Source organism: Microtus ochrogaster, chromosome 16 (genome assembly GCF_000317375.1).
Source record: "Microtus ochrogaster isolate Prairie Vole_2 chromosome 16, MicOch1.0, whole genome shotgun sequence".
NCBI lineage: Eukaryota > Metazoa > Chordata > Mammalia > Rodentia > Cricetidae > Microtus > Microtus ochrogaster.
The window spans coordinates 30,661,928-30,680,224 of NC_022018.1; the positions used below are offsets into that span (position 1 = coordinate 30,661,928).

The 18,297-nt window shown below is 43.0% G+C and overlaps 1 protein-coding gene across 1 annotated transcript in view; it reads right to left on the reverse strand.

Annotated features, from left to right (window-relative positions):
• Scgn (secretagogin, EF-hand calcium binding protein) overlaps window positions 1-18,297 on the reverse strand; it is a 41,837-nt gene that overhangs the window by 20,246 nt on the left and 3,294 nt on the right. Inside the window, exons 3-7 of the mRNA XM_005354964.3 lie at window positions 13,656-13,748; window positions 10,942-11,031; window positions 10,501-10,557; window positions 9,672-9,749; window positions 2,899-2,954 (exon numbers count right to left, since the gene is read on the reverse strand). Coding sequence (XP_005355021.1) covers window positions 2,899-2,954; window positions 9,672-9,749; window positions 10,501-10,557; window positions 10,942-11,031; window positions 13,656-13,748 — 374 coding nt within the window. The remainder of the gene's footprint in view (window positions 1-2,898; window positions 2,955-9,671; window positions 9,750-10,500; window positions 10,558-10,941; window positions 11,032-13,655; window positions 13,749-18,297) is intronic.

Consider the following 18,297-nt stretch of genomic DNA (forward strand, 5'->3'; position numbering starts at 1 on the left):
GATCTGTAAGTTTTTTCCCCTTTAAATAAATACTACCCTATTAATCATAATTCCAAACTGCTGTGGCATTGTTTGTGACTTACGCCTTCAGCCGGGGTGCTGGGGACACAGCCCCGCCGCTCCTATTACAACACCCATATGTTTGAACACTTGTTCCCCCAGTTAGTGGTGCTGTTTGGGGTCTTTAAGGAACCTTTAGAAGGTGCAGCCTTGCCAGAGGAAGCACATCCCTCTAGGCCTGTTTTGAGGCTCCTGCAGCCCCACCACTGTTCACCATCCTCTTCTCTCCCGCTCCTTCCTGTGTGTGGACGATAGTGTGACCAGTCAGCTGCCAGCTCCTGCCTCCGTGCCTTCCCATCTACGTTAGACCCTACCTCTCCAGAAGGGCAAGCCAAAAGAAACCCTTTCTTAAGCTGCTTTTGGTCACGGTGTTCTAATACAGCAAGAGGATAGAACTAAGAAAGGATCCAAAGAATCATGCTATATATGACATCATCCAAAAGAAGCAAATGATTGAGAACAAACTGAACAAGAATAGGATCAACTTTTAGACTGAAAAGTCCAAAGTATCTTCCAGAGAAACTAAACAGCTGAAAAGATGGACAGAAAACTGTTGTTAGGAAACTTAAAGACAATATTGTTAGGATGACAATATTTCCATCTTGAACAGCAGATTCAGAACAAAGTTCATGGAAATCTGAGTTGCCTTTATGTAGAAACTGACTATCTAAGCCTAAAATTATATCAAGATATGCAAATAGACCCAGCACAGCCAGAAAGATCTTTAAAAAGAACAAGGTTGGAGGACTTTCCACTTTAAACCTTACTACAAATCTCCAGCAGTCATGTAGTGTGGAAACTAGTATTTCCATTTGGCACTGCCATGGAAAATTAAATATAGAATTACCATGTGAACCAAAATTCTACTTCCAAGAATATAACCAAGGAGAAAGGCTCATCACACTCACATAGTAGTACCGTTCACAGTATCCAAAGAGTAGAAACAACCCAAATGTATGTCGTCATAAAGGGACAAGATAAGGAGTTATGCAGTGAAGTACCCAGTCACAACAAGAAATGCATGGGCTAATGGTCAGTCACAACAGAGACACAACTTACAAAACATTATTGCAAGTGATAGAGCCAGTTATAAAAAGTGCATGTGTGTTCCATTTGTATTCATATTTCCCTGCATGCATATGTGAATGTGTGCACGTGTGTATGTGCATGTGTGTGACTGAGCTTACAGTCTTAGGCATGCTGGCCACCAAGGCCTTCTACCTACTGAGCTACCTCCCCTGATCCCATTTATATAAAAGGCTAAGAACAGGCAGATGTCAGGGTAGGGATCAAGAAGATTAGAAGCCCTTGTTGTTATCCATATTGTCCTGATTTCAGTGAATCCTTTGGACACTGACTTTTCCTCTGAGGAGAGACTCTCAAACAAATCTTCCTTATCTTGAGGAGTGGGTGGAAATTCTGCCTCAATTTTCCAAGAAAACCACTTGAAGTGGAGAGAGCAGAAATTAGATTTTAGGGTTCTGTGGGGAGAAGCACTTTATTCCTCTTTGACTAGTCTCTCAGTGTCCCCTTTTCATCAATGTGACCAAAAATTAGTCACACTGCTTCTAGGAAACATAGAAATCCATCTAGTGTGGCAGAATCAATGTCATGGTCAGGAATGACAACAGTCTTCCTAGTGTCTCTTCACAGACAAAATTCAGAACCAGGCACTGACCCTAGCATATGAAAAGCCCTGGGTTCAATGTCAAGAACAATAAAGGAGTAAAAGACCACATAAACAAGAGATACACAATACTGTTGGGGGATTCCCCTCTGTATGCTGTGAATACCATTGGTTATTAAAGAAACTGTCTTGGGCCTGTGCAGGGAATAGAAGTAGGTGGGGGAAACTAAACTGAATGCTGGGAGAAAGGAGATGGAGTAAGGGAGAAGCCATGGAGCCACCACTAGAGACAGACATGCTGAAATTTTGCTGGTAAGCCACAGCCACGTGGTAATACACAGATTATGATAAATGAATTAAATTAAGATGTAAGAGTTAGCAAATAAGAAGCTAGAGCTAATGGTCCAAGCAGTGATTTAATTAGTACAGTTTCTGTGTGGTTATTTCAGTTCTGAGCGACTGGGACAAACAAGCAGCTTCCTTTCAACACAAGATCACGAAATTTTTATAGAAGTTTTGTCATGCTTTTTTGATGTCCACCTCTGAAATGGTGAAATAATTAAATGTTTTTTCTTTACCTTTTAGCCTACCTGTACTATTTTATTATAGTTATGGAAAGCAGAATAGCAACACACATGGTGATCCATCAATCCCAAGTCACCTGGAAGATGCCCTCATCCTTCCCTCCTCCCCTGCTAGCCTTTGGGAACTACATAGGGTCATCAGCCCTCAAAAGCCAACAGAAAACTAGTCCTACTGAAGTTAGTCAGTTGTTGCTTTTGCTCTGAATTAAAAATTCAACATTCCTGGAGTCAGTGAATAGCCTCAAGGTTCTTTCTTTCATTTATCATCATCATCATTATCATCATTGCTTTCATTTTGTTAGATTTGGGGTTTGGAGGAGGCTATTTTTACTTTGGTCCTGGGATCCCAATGTGGAATCAAGTATGCCTGGCCTCTGTGGGCAAAACCCACTCATGACATAACCGCAAAATTAAAAAAAAAAATGTAGGTAGGATGGCGCTTTGATTATCTTCACAGAGGAATCTATTTGCCAGCATGATTCAGAAGCACCGCAGTTGGGGTTGTAAGGTGAGCCTGGTCTCTTAGCCTCCAGGCGAGAATGGATGTCAGATTTCAAAGGATGTGTGTTGCCATCAGACCCCCCAGACAGGGACATCTGAGTTTGTCGCCATTTCTGTACCACTTACCTCGCCAAGTCATTAAGATCCAAACGGCCATCTTTGTTTTTGTCAAAGATCTTCATCTGAAAGGCAAAAAGGAACACGGATGTGACAAATGATTGTACAAGGGATTGTTGAAAGTCCTTTCTTTCTCTCTCTCTCTCTCTCTCTCTCTCTCTCTCTCTTCCTTCCTTCTTTTCTTTCTTTTCTTTCCTTTCTTTTTTTTCTTTTCTTTTCTTCCTTCCTTCCTTTCTTTTTTTTTTCTAAGACAGTTTTTTCTGTATAGCTTTGGCTGTCCCAGGGCCCCAGATCTCACTCTGTAGACCAGGCTGGCCTTGAACTCACAGAGATCAACCAGTCTCTGTCTCAGAAGAGTTGAGATTAAAGTCATGAGCCACTACCACCCAGTGATCTTGAAAGTTCTTAAGGAGACTCTGTAAACCAGCTGAATTGGGAGCACACCTACCTAGGGAAAATGAGTGTTTGCCACCAAATGACTGGCAGCTCGGCTTCTGGTTGGGATAGGTCACAGTGACCAGTCCTTAGTGTGTTATCACCGCACAGGTCTATAACTTGTTCCTCTGACATAGAATCCAGGGCTAGCTGCCAGCTAGCTGCTGTGAGGGAGAGCTGTCTAGACCAGATTCATGATGCAATTTGAATATAATATATTATATTGTGATTCTCCCTTTAAAGAACACGTGCTGGATGAAGGTTCTATGGTGACATTTAAGACAGTCATCAGTCTGGTTATAGGGCAAGGTCAGTTCGGGCACCCTCTTTACTGTTGCTTAGGGTCTTAGATGGGGTCATCCTTGTGAATTTCTGGGAATTTCTCTAGCATCAGGTTTCTTGCTAGCCCCATCATGTCTTCCTCAATTAAAATATCTCTTTCCTTGTTCTCTGATATGTGTTTTGTTATATGTAGTTTTACTATGTTAAAGTTAAAACTTCCTTTTTTATTTAAACAGAAAAGTGGAAATGGTGTGGGAAGTCCTTCTGTATATGTGTTGCTTTTATTGGTTAATGAATAAAGCTGCTTTTGGCCAATGGCTTAACTGAGTAAAGCCAGGAGGAAAATCTGAACAGAGAAAGAATAGATGGAATCAGTGAGATATCATGTAGCTGCCCACAGGAGACAAATGCCCACAGAAACATTGCCGGCAAGCCACAACCATGTGGCGATACACAGATTAATAGATATGGGTTAATTTACAATATAAGCATTAGCCAGAAATACTCTTAAGCTATTGGCCTAACAGTATTGCAGTTAAGACAGTTTCTGTGTGCTTATTGCTGGTCCGAGTGGCTGGAAAACAAATGAACAGCCTCCCACAACAAATTGGTGCCCATGTCTCTCTCTCGTCCCCGTCTTGACTATCCCGATCCATCAAGTTCTCCTCCCCCTCTCCTTCTCTTCTCCTTCTCCCCTCCTCCTCCCCTCTGTCCTCCCTTCTCCCCCTACCCCATGCTCCCAATTTTGTCAGGAGATCTTGTCTACTTCCTCCTTCCCAGGGGAATCTATATATGTTTCTCTTAGGGTTCACCTTGTTACTTAGCTTCTCTAGGGTTGTGGACTATAGGCTCGTTACCTTTTGCTTTACAGCTAGTATCCACTTATGAGTGAGTACATTCTATTTTCTTTAGATGGATAACTTGTTCAGCCTGGATCTACTGAGGAGGGCCTTGGTCCTTCCTCTGAGAAATGTGCCTTGCCTTCTCTGGGGGGTGAATGGGGAACTAGGATGGGGAGAAAAGTGGAGGGAATGGGAGGAGGATACGGAGTGGGAACTGGGATTGGTATGTAAAATGTAAAAAGATAGTTTGTTTTCTTTAAAAAATGAAATAAAAAGTCGAAAAAAAAGAACACATGCTGGAAGCTTAGTCTCCAGAGGATGACATTGAGATGAGAAAGTTCAGTTTAGTCTCCACTGAACCAGTGTTGAGTTGAGAAAAGTCTAGGAGGTGGAACCCAGGGAAGTGGTTAGCTCATTTGGAAGGCTTAATGTAGGCCTTTTGTGACAGGGTTCCACATGTGAGTTGTTTTGAGAAGACTGAGCACGGCTGTGGGGTGTCCTTCTGCTTCCATCCCACTCCGTTCTGTTGCACAAGCACTTTTCCCGCCATTGGGATGCATCTGCTAAGCAAATAGGTGAGGACTAGTCAATTGTAGATTCTCAGCCTCCCTAAATTGTCAGCTAAATAACCTCTTTTCTTTACGTACTACTGTGCTTCAAATATTTAGTTAATCGTGACAGAACCTCAATTAGCATAGTAGTCGATAGGATTTGCTGATTAGATGTAGACTGGCAGAGAAGGCATCAAGACTGATTGTCTTGACACATCAGTCAAGATGAAGGGAACCACCAGCAGAGGAAGCTTATGAGTGAGACAAGGTCAGAATTTCAATTTTGGACATGCTAAGTTTGAGATTGAGACACATGTCCATGTGCGCCCAAGAAGTTCAGAATGGTTTGAGTCGGAGACAATGCTGTCAGGCATTACCTTGTATTTTAAAATGCATATGTAGAATAGATAGAGACAGAGAAAGTATCTCACAGATGAGTCCAGACAGGTCTCAGACAAGACTGACTTCATGTTAGTCATAAGGCCAGCTTAACCTCAGGAATTTCTGTTTATCAAAAGTGTCTGAATTTCATTTGTTTTGTGATAGTAACCCGCAGAGTCATTTGCCTGCATTTAGCAAAATTAAGTATCATCTAATGATATCCTATCTTGATACACAGTCTCTCCTGTCTGTTAGCATCCTTTCCTCCCTTTCTCCTCCCTAGGAATCAAACATTAACTAGGGACAGGACTCGGCAAGCAGGCCTGAGCCTTTCTCTTCTGATTGGTTGTTCACCCTCAGCATTTGTTAGGCATGATTCTCACAGCTGTCAGATGCGGCCATTCTCATTAGGGTCAATTTCAATTCATCTGATAGGATGCATCTTTTAAGCAAAGCAGTTCGTGCCAAGCCTCAAAAGTCAATCTTCAGCACAGCTTTGCAATGATTGTATTCATTGCTCAATAAAGTAGCAGAAACGTGATTCACTCATGGGGAATCACTCAGCACTCAGGAGGTACACAACTTCCTGGACCTGGGGCCCCAGGTAAAACTAACACTGAAGGATGGGTAGGAAACTTGAACTCAGCTCCTCTCACTGACTGAGGCGTTGTGGTGGTGACATTCACAGTGGGTATGAAGGGAATAATCAGAGCACTTCTGGTCCTTTCTGCCGTCTCTTCGGATTTTCCCTGACAAAGGCTGTGTGATCACTGAGGGAAAGAGGACATTTAACACCACGGCCCTGAAACACCCCCTTCGCCATTCCCAATGTTCTTGAATGACGGTAAAGAGTTGGAGGATGCTCAAAGTGGCTGACAAGAGTCCCAACTCAGGGTGTGATTAGTTAATTCTTTTGACATTAAGATAGCTCATACAAGTGGATCCATTCAATCCTGACAGGTGGTCAGGATGTGCAAATGGACTTCTTCTTCTTCTATTGAACAATGAGGTCACCTGGGGAGTGGTTGCCTTCAGGATTAGTGGTCTAGGGCAGCTTTACTGCTTAAACAACAGAATGCTAATGATTTGATGCCTCAAAGTGTTAAAGGGGTTAACTCTTTGAACTGTCCTTTGTATCACATTAATAAAGTCTTTTGTTACATTCTTCCCCATTTGTATTGGGTATAAAAACAATATGGAAAAATAAACTGGCAATTTCAGTATTCACTGGAATGCCCTCCCAGTACTTTCTATGGTTTCTGTTCTTATTATTTTTTTACACGTCTCCGTATTCTTTACTAATATTTCTAAATTCCCATACCTTTACCCTGGCAAGAGGTACTTTTTGTCAACGCTGGTCCACGACATATGGCAGCCCAATGTGGCACGGTCTGTGACAAACAAGCTGAGCACAAGCAAGCAAGTGAGCATAGAGGCAAGGTCATTTCTCTCTGCCCTTGATTTAGACGTGATGTGACTAGCATTTTAAAGTTCCCACCTTGACTGTCCCACAGTGATAGATTATAACAAGCTGAAATATCCCTTTCTTTCCTAATATTCCTTCTGTTAGGATATTTCATCACAGCAGCATAAATGACACCAGGATACCTCAGTTCTCTACCGTATTGGTTCTACTTTTCCACTCACCCTCTGTCATGCGATATAATCTATTATTTATTGTATGCGTTGTTTACTGCCAAGCTCCTCTTTCCTTTTTTTCTCACTATTGAATCCCCAGTGACTAGATTCATGCCTGGGGCATGATAAGCACTTAGCGAGTGTTTGCTAGGTGACTTGGGTGAATGACTGCAATGTTAAGGTGGGGACACACACAATAGGCTGGGCAGAGTGGTACTGGGCTAACTATGAAAGAAGGTTGTAAGGATTTCTTCAAGAAAGATAACATGTAGCTGAATCTTGAAGAATCCCCAAGGACCAGGGGAAGAAGAGCAGAAAAAGAATATATAATGAAGCTATATAATGAAGGAGAAAGCAGAGATTGGAAGTGTTAGCTGGAGATAGAGGTGGAGCCCTCTGCTCAATCAGCTTCAAAGTGGAAGAAATGCCCGAAAGCTGCTAGAGATTTAAAATGTAAATATATTCATTGCATAGTTCATGTTTTACAAATTAATTAAATTGAGATAGTAGCAGACAGGCTAACATTCTGTTTAACTGATGTTTAAAATATGTTCAAGGTCTCCTAGTCTGGCCCCCTGAAAGACACAAACTAATGCCTTTTCGCGTTTATTCCATGACAGATCTTCACTGGCACTTAGATCTTAGAGGCTCTGGAATAAGGCACCTGCTTCCTGCCCCTGGGAGATCTCCACCCTCCCATGGCTAAACTTGTGTTTGCCCAGGATTCCCAGTATCTTGCTGCATTCAGTTAGAACAAATAATTCCCAGTATAACGCTACATTCAGTTAGAACAAATACACCAAAGGCTTCCTTGATATCCTGTCCTGGGACTGGGTTATCTCTTGAGCACCATCTTTTCTTACTTACAGGCCATCATGGTCACCACAACTTCCATTTTTCTCTGGGAAGACTCACTTGCCCCAGGCCAGCACTCAGAGTGGCCAGAGTTCAGAGTGATAGCTGGAGGGGTTCAGAGCTACCATCTAAGAAGCTTAGCTTTACGGTGCCTTCGGCTGAGAAACTTACCTTTTCTTGGTTAGTTGATCTTTGAAATAAGTTTCAGTATTTGAGCAACCCAATTAAAAGTATATATACAGGCTTGGGGAGCTAGAGCATTGGGTGAATTGCTTCTGCAAGCACAAGTACCTGAGTTTAATCCCTAGAACCCACATTTTAAAAGACAGGGGTGGTAGCACATGTGTAATCCCAGCATTGGGAAAACAAAGTTGGGCATCGCTGGGGATCACTGGTCAATCAGCTTAGCCAGCTAACCAATAAACTTTATGTCAGCGAGAGATCCCATTTTATAGGATGGTTCCTGAGGAATGACACCTGAGCTGGACCTCATGCCTTCACATGAATATGCATGTCCCTGCCACACACACACACATACAACACATGCACACACAAATATGTGCGTGTGTGACATGCGCGTGTACGTGTGTCAACCCAGTGACCCAAATTTTAGAAAATCACATACTATTCTCAGTTGTATATACTCCAACTTCTCATAAATTCTGCTCAAAAATTCTTTGTATAAGTATAAATGTAACATGGAGATACTGCTGAAAAAAAATTAAAGTGATGTTGTAAATACATTATTCATGTCGGCATTAAATTAAAATATAAAATAAATGTGACGCTTCTACAATACACAACTAAGACTGTCTTGAGTCCTTTGCTTACTAATTAAGAAATCTACAGATGTAATGAGAATGAACCACAGCCTGGAGACGGGAAGAGGCGGGCATGGAAAGAGGGGCCATTCATCACAAACTGTTGAGGGCATTTAGTGACTACTGAAACAGAAAGCAATGATGAGCCCACCTTTTCCTATCTAATAAATTCCCAAGGAGCTTGACAGTGAAATCATCTCACGATTATTTGGGTCAAGAATGCCATGAGAAGGGTGTGAAACAAAGATATGACCTCCAATAAGAGGTAACGACCACAGCACACCCGTGCTCTCCTTGGAAAGCCAAGTGATTCTTAGGCATCAACTCGCTTTGTTCTGACACTACCTAGGCACCAGCTTATCACTGTCTTAGGTCACGACTACAGGAGACATGCACATTTCCATCTGAGTTTCCTCTGCTCTGAGTCCACAGGTTCAATGAGTAGAATTTTCACTGTGGTGAGAGGCCATGGCCACCAGCTGCGTCCTGATGGCACAGGTCCACGTTTATTTGTTTCTGTGTTCCTTTGGTGACTACTGAGTTTGCTAGCAAGGTGCTTTAAACCCTACTGTTTTCTGAGCATTCCTGGTCTCTCCAAAGACAACTAAACAGCCACACACACACACACACACACACACACACACACACACACACACACACACACACCGCGCCTCTCTCAAATGCATGCATCCATTTCAAGGAAGAGGCTACAACAGCTTGGTTCTAGCCACTGTTCCAGAGCCAGTCTTGTCCCATGAAGCCATGCGTGAGCAAACATTTCTGGGGAAGCGAGGAGGTCAGGGCAGGCTCCCACACAGCAGGGCAGGCCCCACACAGCAGGGCAGGCTCCCACACAGCAGGGCAGGCTCCCACACAGCAGGGCAGGCCCCCACACAGCAGGGCAGGCCCCCACACAGCAGGGCAGGCCCCCACACAGCAGGGCAGGCCCCCACACAGGCCCACTCTCCTTCACTCACCATGGTGCTGGTGTACTCCTCCAGCTCAGCCTCAGAAACAGCCTTTTTGTGGTGGAGGAAAAGATCTCGGAGAAAGTTCTGTGACACCGAGAGAAGAGTGGCATTGGGCACAGTTGGCAATAAGATACATGCTTCTTTAAGGTCTTTTCTATTGGGGTAGGGATTATGATTTCTTTCAAGAAGGAAATAAAATATTGTTCAAAAAAACACTAAGTAGAAGCTTGGAGGGCTGCCATTGAAGGTGCCCTTTGGTCCAGAGAGGAACTCCAAGCATAAAGCATTCACCTCTTTCCCAAAGACAGCTGTGTGACAAGCAATTTCTAAACCTTTATTTTCTCATTTATTTATTGGTTTCAAAACTTTTATTATTGTGCTGTATGTGTGTGTGCATGCATGGACATGCGCATGACATGCAGGGTTGTGCAACAGTATGTGAAAATCAGAGGACTGATTTGTGGAACTGTTTCTCTTCTTCTGCCCTTATGTGCTTCCAAGGATTGAACTTGGGTCATTAGCTTTATGCCTTTACTGGTTGAGCCATCTTGCCACCTCATCTTCAAAATCTTGACATAAACATGCTTTTTGTAAAGTAACAAATTCAAAATTGTGTGTCTTGGGCCCAAAGAAATCAAACTCATAGATAGATAGATAGATAGATAGATAGATAGATAGATAGATGATAGATAGATGAGCGATATACATATTATATATTTTATATACATTTATGTTATATATTATATGTTTATATTACATAAATATGTGTTTGTATGTTACACATGTCCCAAACCAGCCAACCCTTCACGCCGTGTTACTTCCCACTGACACTCACGCAAAGTTCAGCAGCTGATATGAAGCCACTGCTGTCCGCATCGTATTTGCGCCAAATCTGAAACACACAAAAGCCATTTATCTGACAAGAAGCAGCCTAATGGAGGGGTTATTTCCGCTCACAGTTCAAGAGAGCACAGTCCATCGTAGTGGAGAAGGCCTGGCTGTGGGAACTCAAAGCAGCTGGTCACATTACATCCATGGTCAGGAAAGAGAAGGACAAAATGTAAGGCCAGGCTCTGAAACCTCAAGATCAAGGCCCAGTGATCCACTTCCTCCAGTCAGGCTCTACCTTCTGAACAATGTCACCATCGGGGACCAAGATACATAGATAGATACACAGAGAGATACAGAGAGCAGAGTAATCAGTCTTAAGGACCAGAAAGAGGAATGAATGGCAATCCCACCCTCTTTCTCCTTAGAGACAACAACAAGCGCTGACCTGCATGAACTCCACGCTGTTATCCAAGGGAGTTTCCAGGCGAAAGAACAGGAGGAAATTTTCATCCTCAGATAGGAATATACTGGCCAGCTACAGGAAACAAAGAGGAATAGTCGTGGACTCTTACCAATGTCCACTTAAGAGGTAAAACACACAAAGCACATGTTGTAGGGGACATTTTCAGAGCATCTAGGCTGGAGAACCCAACCAGCAGCTCTAAGCCCTTGATGATCATTCGTTAATTATCGGTTCTTTCAAAAAGTACCATATTCCTATTAGATACGAAACTATGAACTGCACAATAGAAAACAGCTGTAATGGTGATGATGCTGGATTTGTTTATCATCTAATTTGTTCTACATGCTTCTCTAAGCACCTCCATCATTGAGTGAATGATTAATCTACTGATATTCGAAGGTGTTGCTCCAAGGTTCATACATTATAACTCAGTCATTCCTGGTTTGTTTTATTTTGCTCTGTTGCTTTTTGAGTCAGAGTCTTAATCTGTGGCCAGAAACAGCCTTGCACTTAGGACAATTCTCCTGCCTCAGGGTCTCAAGTGCTGGAATTGTGAAAATAAACTGCCACACCTGGTTTAATTCAAATAATCTTAACAAGCAGCTATAAGGTACACACACAGACACATAAACACACACCACACTATACATTACTAGTATTTTTTTTACTAATACATTACTAGTATTTTTTTCTAATTACAAAAACTGGGTAACAGAAATAAAAAAGCTGCCAGCACTGCATAGTAAGTGGTAGAGTCTATATTGCAATCAGTCCCCTCTATCCCACACTGAGCCACCATGTTTCACTGATCAGGTGCTATAGATGCAGAGTTTTTCAGTGCTGTGTGTGGAAGCAGGCATGACTGCTCTCTGCCTAGATTCCAGGGTTCTGACTATGGTTTATACTCCTTAACACAATTAGTGTCTTATACGACAATATGCAAATGTGCTAATTCAGCCGGCCACCTTCCTACAACCCACTGTACCTTTGATGCAGATGAGAAATGGGGACCTGAGTTCAAATCCTCAGCACCTACGTAAAAGCCAGGCATAGTGACTGTGTGCCTGTAACCCTAGTGTTGAGGGGTAGAGACAGACAGATTCTAGGAGCTTGATGGTAAGCCATCCTAGGCAAGACAGCACACTTCAGGCTCAGTGACAGACTCTGTCTAAAGGCAGTAATATGGAGAGCAACTGAGAAAGACATCCAACATCCTCCTCTGGCTTTCATACGAATGCTTATGAGTGCACACACATATTCACATATACCATGCACCACACACACAGACAGACAGACACTACACAAGCAGACACACCTGCTGTAAAACTGTAAGCTGTGGTAGAGCAGTAACAGCTTCATCCATCTCGGGATGATTGCTTCCCTTGACCTAATCACAGCCATAATGAGTGACTGGTTTTTGCCACCTAAGTCTTAACACGCATGCTCTCTACGGTTCTACAACAACAACAAAAATCACCTAACCATGAATGTCTCCCAGTGTATCCTACTGTTACACACAAGGGGCATGGAAACTCTTTCTGAATGGTAAAGCGGTTTCCAACTGGAAGAGGGACAGTCGGGTGGGAAGAGGGCTGTGGTAGGCAGGACTTCACAGCTAATGCAGTAGCTAGCTTTAAGAGGCGCTGAATAAAAGGTGTTTTCTGGTGGGTGTTTCTTTGCTGCATTGTTGGAAATCAAACTCGGGTCCCTACACCTGCCTGGCAGGAGCTTCCTGTCCAGCCTTTCCGATTTGTTCTTTGTGTGTTTTGTTTGTTGGTTCACTTCTTTTTATTTCTCTTTTCTTTTCTTTCTTTCTTTCTTTCTTTCTTTCTTTCTTTCTTTCTTTCTTTCTTCCTTCTTTCTCTCTTTGTTTTACTTTTTTGAGACAATTTCTCTATGTATCCCAGGCAGTCCCAGAACTCACTCTGTAAGCCACGCTGCCCTCAAACTCAGCTATCTGCCTGCCTCTGCCTCTCCAGAGCAGGGATAACGATCTTCGGGGAGAGATGTTTCCAACCTTCCCTGGGAGCTGATGCAGAGGCAGAAAAGTAAATGCTTTCTAATCACCACAATTCAATTTGCATGAGATGATTTACGGACAAATGTTGGGTCACGAATACTCCAAGGACAGAACAGATGTGAATGTTGATTGATCTACTTAAAATGATGAAAGAATCACAGAGCTGCACTTGGTGACATAATCCCATAATCCCTGGAATCCAACCACTTGGAAGGTGGAAGAAGAAAGATCCAGAATTCCAAGTCATTCTCAGCTATACAGTGAGTTCCAAGCCAGCCTGGGCCACACGAGATCCAATTTCATAAGTGAGTGGGAGGTAGAAAGATTCTTTGTTATTAATCAGACAATGAAGGAGATATTATTTCAAAACTATTATCTAGTCCAACAGCCTTTCAAAAAATTCCAATTTCTCTGTTGAATGCAAGATTTTACTGTCCTTTCTGCTGATGCTCTTGTGGTTTTGTTGCTTTGAGGCCAAGTATCACTCTGTAACCCAAGCTAGCCTGGAACTCACTCTGTAACCTAGGCTGGTTTTGAAGTTACAGCAATCCTCCTGCCTCAGCATCCCGAGTGATGGGATTCTAGACATGAGTAACCATGCCTGGCTTCCACTGTCCTTGAAAGGAAATGGCTGCTCATGAATATAAGGGCATGGGGTGTGTAGTCATGGAAGTACCTCTTTCATCAGTATGCGACCTTCTTTAGAGACACCATGGGTGGCCGTTAACTGTTGCTTCACTTTCTGCACATTTTCTTGTATCAGCACGTCCTGAAACAAAGCATGTATAGTTATAGTCACCAGGATCCCAAGCCTTCAAAGCATGGAGCCCGATAACCATGTTGCTCTAACTATTTAATGATTTTTGTCTTTTCAAGAAGACAAAACACTGACAGACATTTCTTGGTCGACCAACCACCTCTCCATATCCTGACTAACTAAAATAGAGATAAAGAAGCTTAGAGACTAAGTGGGCTTTAAAGGAATGCGTTTAACTATCACCAGCTGTTTGGGCGAAAGAAAAGGCCGAGTTATAATTAATGTACAAGAGTTCTTTCCAGGAACTCAAAGGTTTTAGTTTGTTTTTTTTTTAACTAAACAGTCCAGCTTTGAAAGCTCCTTGGTTTCTCTGTTGGGGAAAATCAATTGTAAGAGGGAAATAAGTAGAAAGGCAAATGAAGAAGTAAAGTAGATGTTGAGTTAGCAAAGATATCCCAGCTCTCTCCCATGGGTGACATTTCCTTCACAGCTGTTTCTATTCAGTCATTTTCTCTAGAGGACATAAAGGTTAGGAGAGGGGATATGACATATATAACTAACGGGGAAGAAGGAATTGGCACACAAGAGCTGAGAGGAAGAGGTGATCCCAAAGATTGCCCAATTCTGAGTGCATGGGTGCTGGACTTCGTGCTACACTTTTTTCATCTTAACTCTACTCTGAAGAGGCTCCAAATCTCTCAGTTACAGATTGCTAGGGCCCCCAAGAGGTGTGACTGTTGAATATCTAGCACCCATGCAGTGTCATGGTAAGGTTGACTCAGCTTCTGGTGGGCTCTCTGGAAATCTCATTCATCTAACATGGGCAGGACAGTTGCTTAATGGCCTTGAACTGATCTAGATGTCCCCCTTTCTCACTTGAAATTGGTGAGAATAATTGTACACAGTGCTGGCAAATGAAATTCTTCAAATAAAAACAAAATTCGGACTGGCCTAGGCATTTATTATTCCTGTCTCATCCAGAATAAGATGCCCCAAAACACTAGCCCCACCCAGCTACAAACCCAAGGCACCCTGCTTACTACTGAACCCCCAAGCACTTGCCATATGGAATGCCAGCCCCAGGAACATGACAGCAAGACAGGCCTGGCCCGTGCCCCCCATCATAGGCTTCCAGGGGGCATCTTTGTCCTGCTTTCCCTTCTGCCAGATTTCTCCTTGAGAGGAGTCTACAGTGGTTAAGGAGGTGATAGGAACCGGGGCTACTTATTTCGAGCTCAGAACAGAAAGGATGGGTAGGGAGCTACGAATTTGCGGAATACCAAATAGGAAATGAACATGAAGCTAGAATCTTCCATAAAGAGCATCTCAGAGTCCCCACAGCAGCTGTGAGAGGCAGGAAAATGTCCCTGTACGCTGAGGCCCTTGGCTTCACCCCCTGGCTCCTGCCATTTTTTTTCTTTGAAGGTGGGTTTCTTTACATGCACACATGTGTGAATGCTTGAATGTACCTGGGCGCGTGTGTGGCTTGGGTTTCTGTTTTTACTTGGCTAACCTATTAGCAGTCTTTTTCCCTTAGGACCAGCCCCTCCAGCTGGACTATTAATATGGTGTAAACCCAGGCTGAAGAGTCCTACCTGCTCTCCAATTCGCGAACATTGTCTATTGCTACCCTCAGGCAAGATGTATTTTTCTCCCAGATCAGTCTTGGTGATTTAGAAGAATAAAGGAGAAAAGTGTCAGAGCATCTAAGGCACCATTGCCTCAGGATTTAGAAGCCTGCTGTTTCCTTTTGCCTGCCAGGAAACAGGAAGAAATGGCGGTTTGACAAGCTGGGCACTGGCCCACCCAGACTGGCCTGGCACTTTCAAAAGTATACTTTCTTGTATACATTGTTACCTCAGGATAGATCCAAGAGTACCCAGTAGTGTTAGTAAAGCCTAGGACCAGGTGGTTTACAAATGAGAAATTATTCAAACAATCCAGGGACAATTTGGTCACCTGCTTTGGTATTTTTTTCAAAACAAGTTCTAACAATTAGTTGAACAAATGTGATTCTCTCTCAGGTGTATTCAGTCTTTGACATTGTGACAAGACATTGTCACCTACAAAGTTCACAGTGGAGAACCATGTAATCAAATTACCAAGAAAAGCAACCTCATGCTTTAAGTAAGTTTATGCTTTTGGTTGAACCTCCTTCATCACTATCTTTGAACTCAGGCAGCCCCTGGACAGTCTTGCTTACTCAAAACAGCATAAGACCTTAAAGCTTAAAAGCCAGTCCTCGGAAGTTCTGGTACTTTGGTCAGTAGACTCAACTTCAGGCTAGGGAAGACCAGCCATCACTTAGAGAATGTGGTTTTTGGCACTGGACTCCTGTCCCACTAATTGCAGGAAGAAGATACAGAGCATATGTTTGATACTGAATTATAAACAAGGTAGAAAACACTCTTAACTGATGACTTGAGCGACTGGATTCTCTAAGATCATGGTATGTATATCTGGGCAGAGATGGGAGACATAAAAGCCAAGGCACAATACTTAGCTAGGGATACTTTTGGAAAGTGGCATTGGTGGTGTGGAAAAACCAAGGTGGTGTTACACAGTAACCCAGATTAAATCTTTCATCTTGGAAAGAAGTTCCTTAAGACTCAGGATGTTCTAAAAGGAGTCAAAGTATTCCTTTCTGCGGGAATCTCTTTAAAACCAAGGTCATGGTCATGTCTCGTGCCTCTAGGACAGACATGGACAACAGAAATATGGGGAGCCACTGAGTTCTCTGTCAGTTGATCAGTATTTCCCTCTTCCCTGTTTAATCTTGAGCAAGTTGATCAACAAGTCTAAAAATGGAGTTGTGGAGTTGTAGAGATGGGTTTTTATACTGTAGCCCCACCAAAGCCATCTGCTGGGCTGATGGCTTTGGCCTTATATTTAGAATGATTAAAGTAATGATTAAAATAAGTGGACTTGAACAGATTGATTCTGTAAATACATCAACCAAATGTATTCATTTGAGGATTATAAATGAGAAATAGTGAAGGGCCTTGTTTAAAAAATTGAATATGTTCCTAAGTGAGTCCACACCAAATGAAAGATGTGAGAGGGGACATTAGTAAATTGAGACCAAAGCCTCCAGTGGCAAAGCAGTGTCACAATGGGCAAATATTATGCGTTCCCATGGTGACCACTGGCAAGCCACCTTCTCTCCTTGAGAGCCATTTTTTACTCTCAGAACCAGTGAGCAAGGACTTGACTTTCAATACTGCCCAAAGCCTGCTGGGATTTTGGAAAATTTGTTCAAAGGTTTGTCTCCAAATCTACAAACTAGGAGTCTTCAGAGTTTGTTTTAGATCTCAGAGCCTTCTGAATAATTAAGAGGTATATTTTCAGTACCCATTCATGACTGTTAGGTAAAGGGGTTGCATAATAAGGGCTGGGAAAGATATGATCCCAAGGAGACACCACATCACTGAGAGAGCATGTGCACAGCAGGTGCTTCAGCTACTAGAATGCTCTTTCCGCTTGTGCTGACTCGTCATGACACAGGAAGAGTAAGACATGGTTATTCACACTTTATGGACATTAAAGTCCAAATTAGGGTATTTCGATGGCATGTTGTTCCCAGCTACAGGTCTGGAGTTTAAGATAAAGATTAGACTCTGTCTACACAAATTGCTATCTTTCCCTCACACTATGAGGCTTCTCTGAAGGGGGCTATCAGAGACAAAATCTGTATTCTCTTTTTCCCTGTGGAAGGTAAACAGGGTTCCATTGGTTTCCAAGATGTCCTGCCAACCTGGTTCCTTCATGTGTCAAATGCTAAATGTGGAGTAACCTGCCTGCTCTCAGGTCCATAGGCCATCCATTTGTCTGGGTGATGGTGGCCAATTCTCAGCATGTCAAAGAAAAGGTGTGTTGAAAGCCAAGGAAAACCTGAATGAATGTGTATTGTTGATAGGGTCACGACCGTGTCAAAGACCTGTGGGAAATTGACAAAGCTCCCCTCCTAAGGTGAAGCTCAGAGAAATGGCAAAGTCTTCCTCTGATCTGAATGCAAGTGTTACCAGGGTATGCAAAACAGAGCAACCACAGCTTCCATCTCCCAAAGTGTACAGTCTGAAACCGAGCACCTACAGACACCTTCTACCAAACCTAGCTAACTCCTCCCCTGTACTGTACCTAATGAAAACACAGAGAGTCCAAATTGGCACTGCATCAGAGGGCACACAGCTTTCCTATCTGTGTGTCTGTGTATCTGTCCGTTCTTCATTCCCTCACCACCCTTAGTCAGGTTACTCGGATTCCAGGTCATCGCCATGCGGAAAGAGAGGTTGGAGTAACAAGAGCAGCCATGACAGTAGATGGCCCCATTAGCCTGGCTCCTTCAGAGGCTTTAGGAACAGGCAGCTTCAAGGAGGCCAAGTGTTCAGTGAGACTGATGAGCAAACAGCTCTCTGTTAGAAAGCCCAGAACCCTCTCAGAATAAACAAATACTTTATTTACATGGAGGTGTGCATGTGTGTGTGTGTGCGTATGTGTGCATATGTGTGTGTGCGTGTGCGTGTGTGTGTGTGTGAGAGAGTGTGTGTGTGTGTGTGTGTGT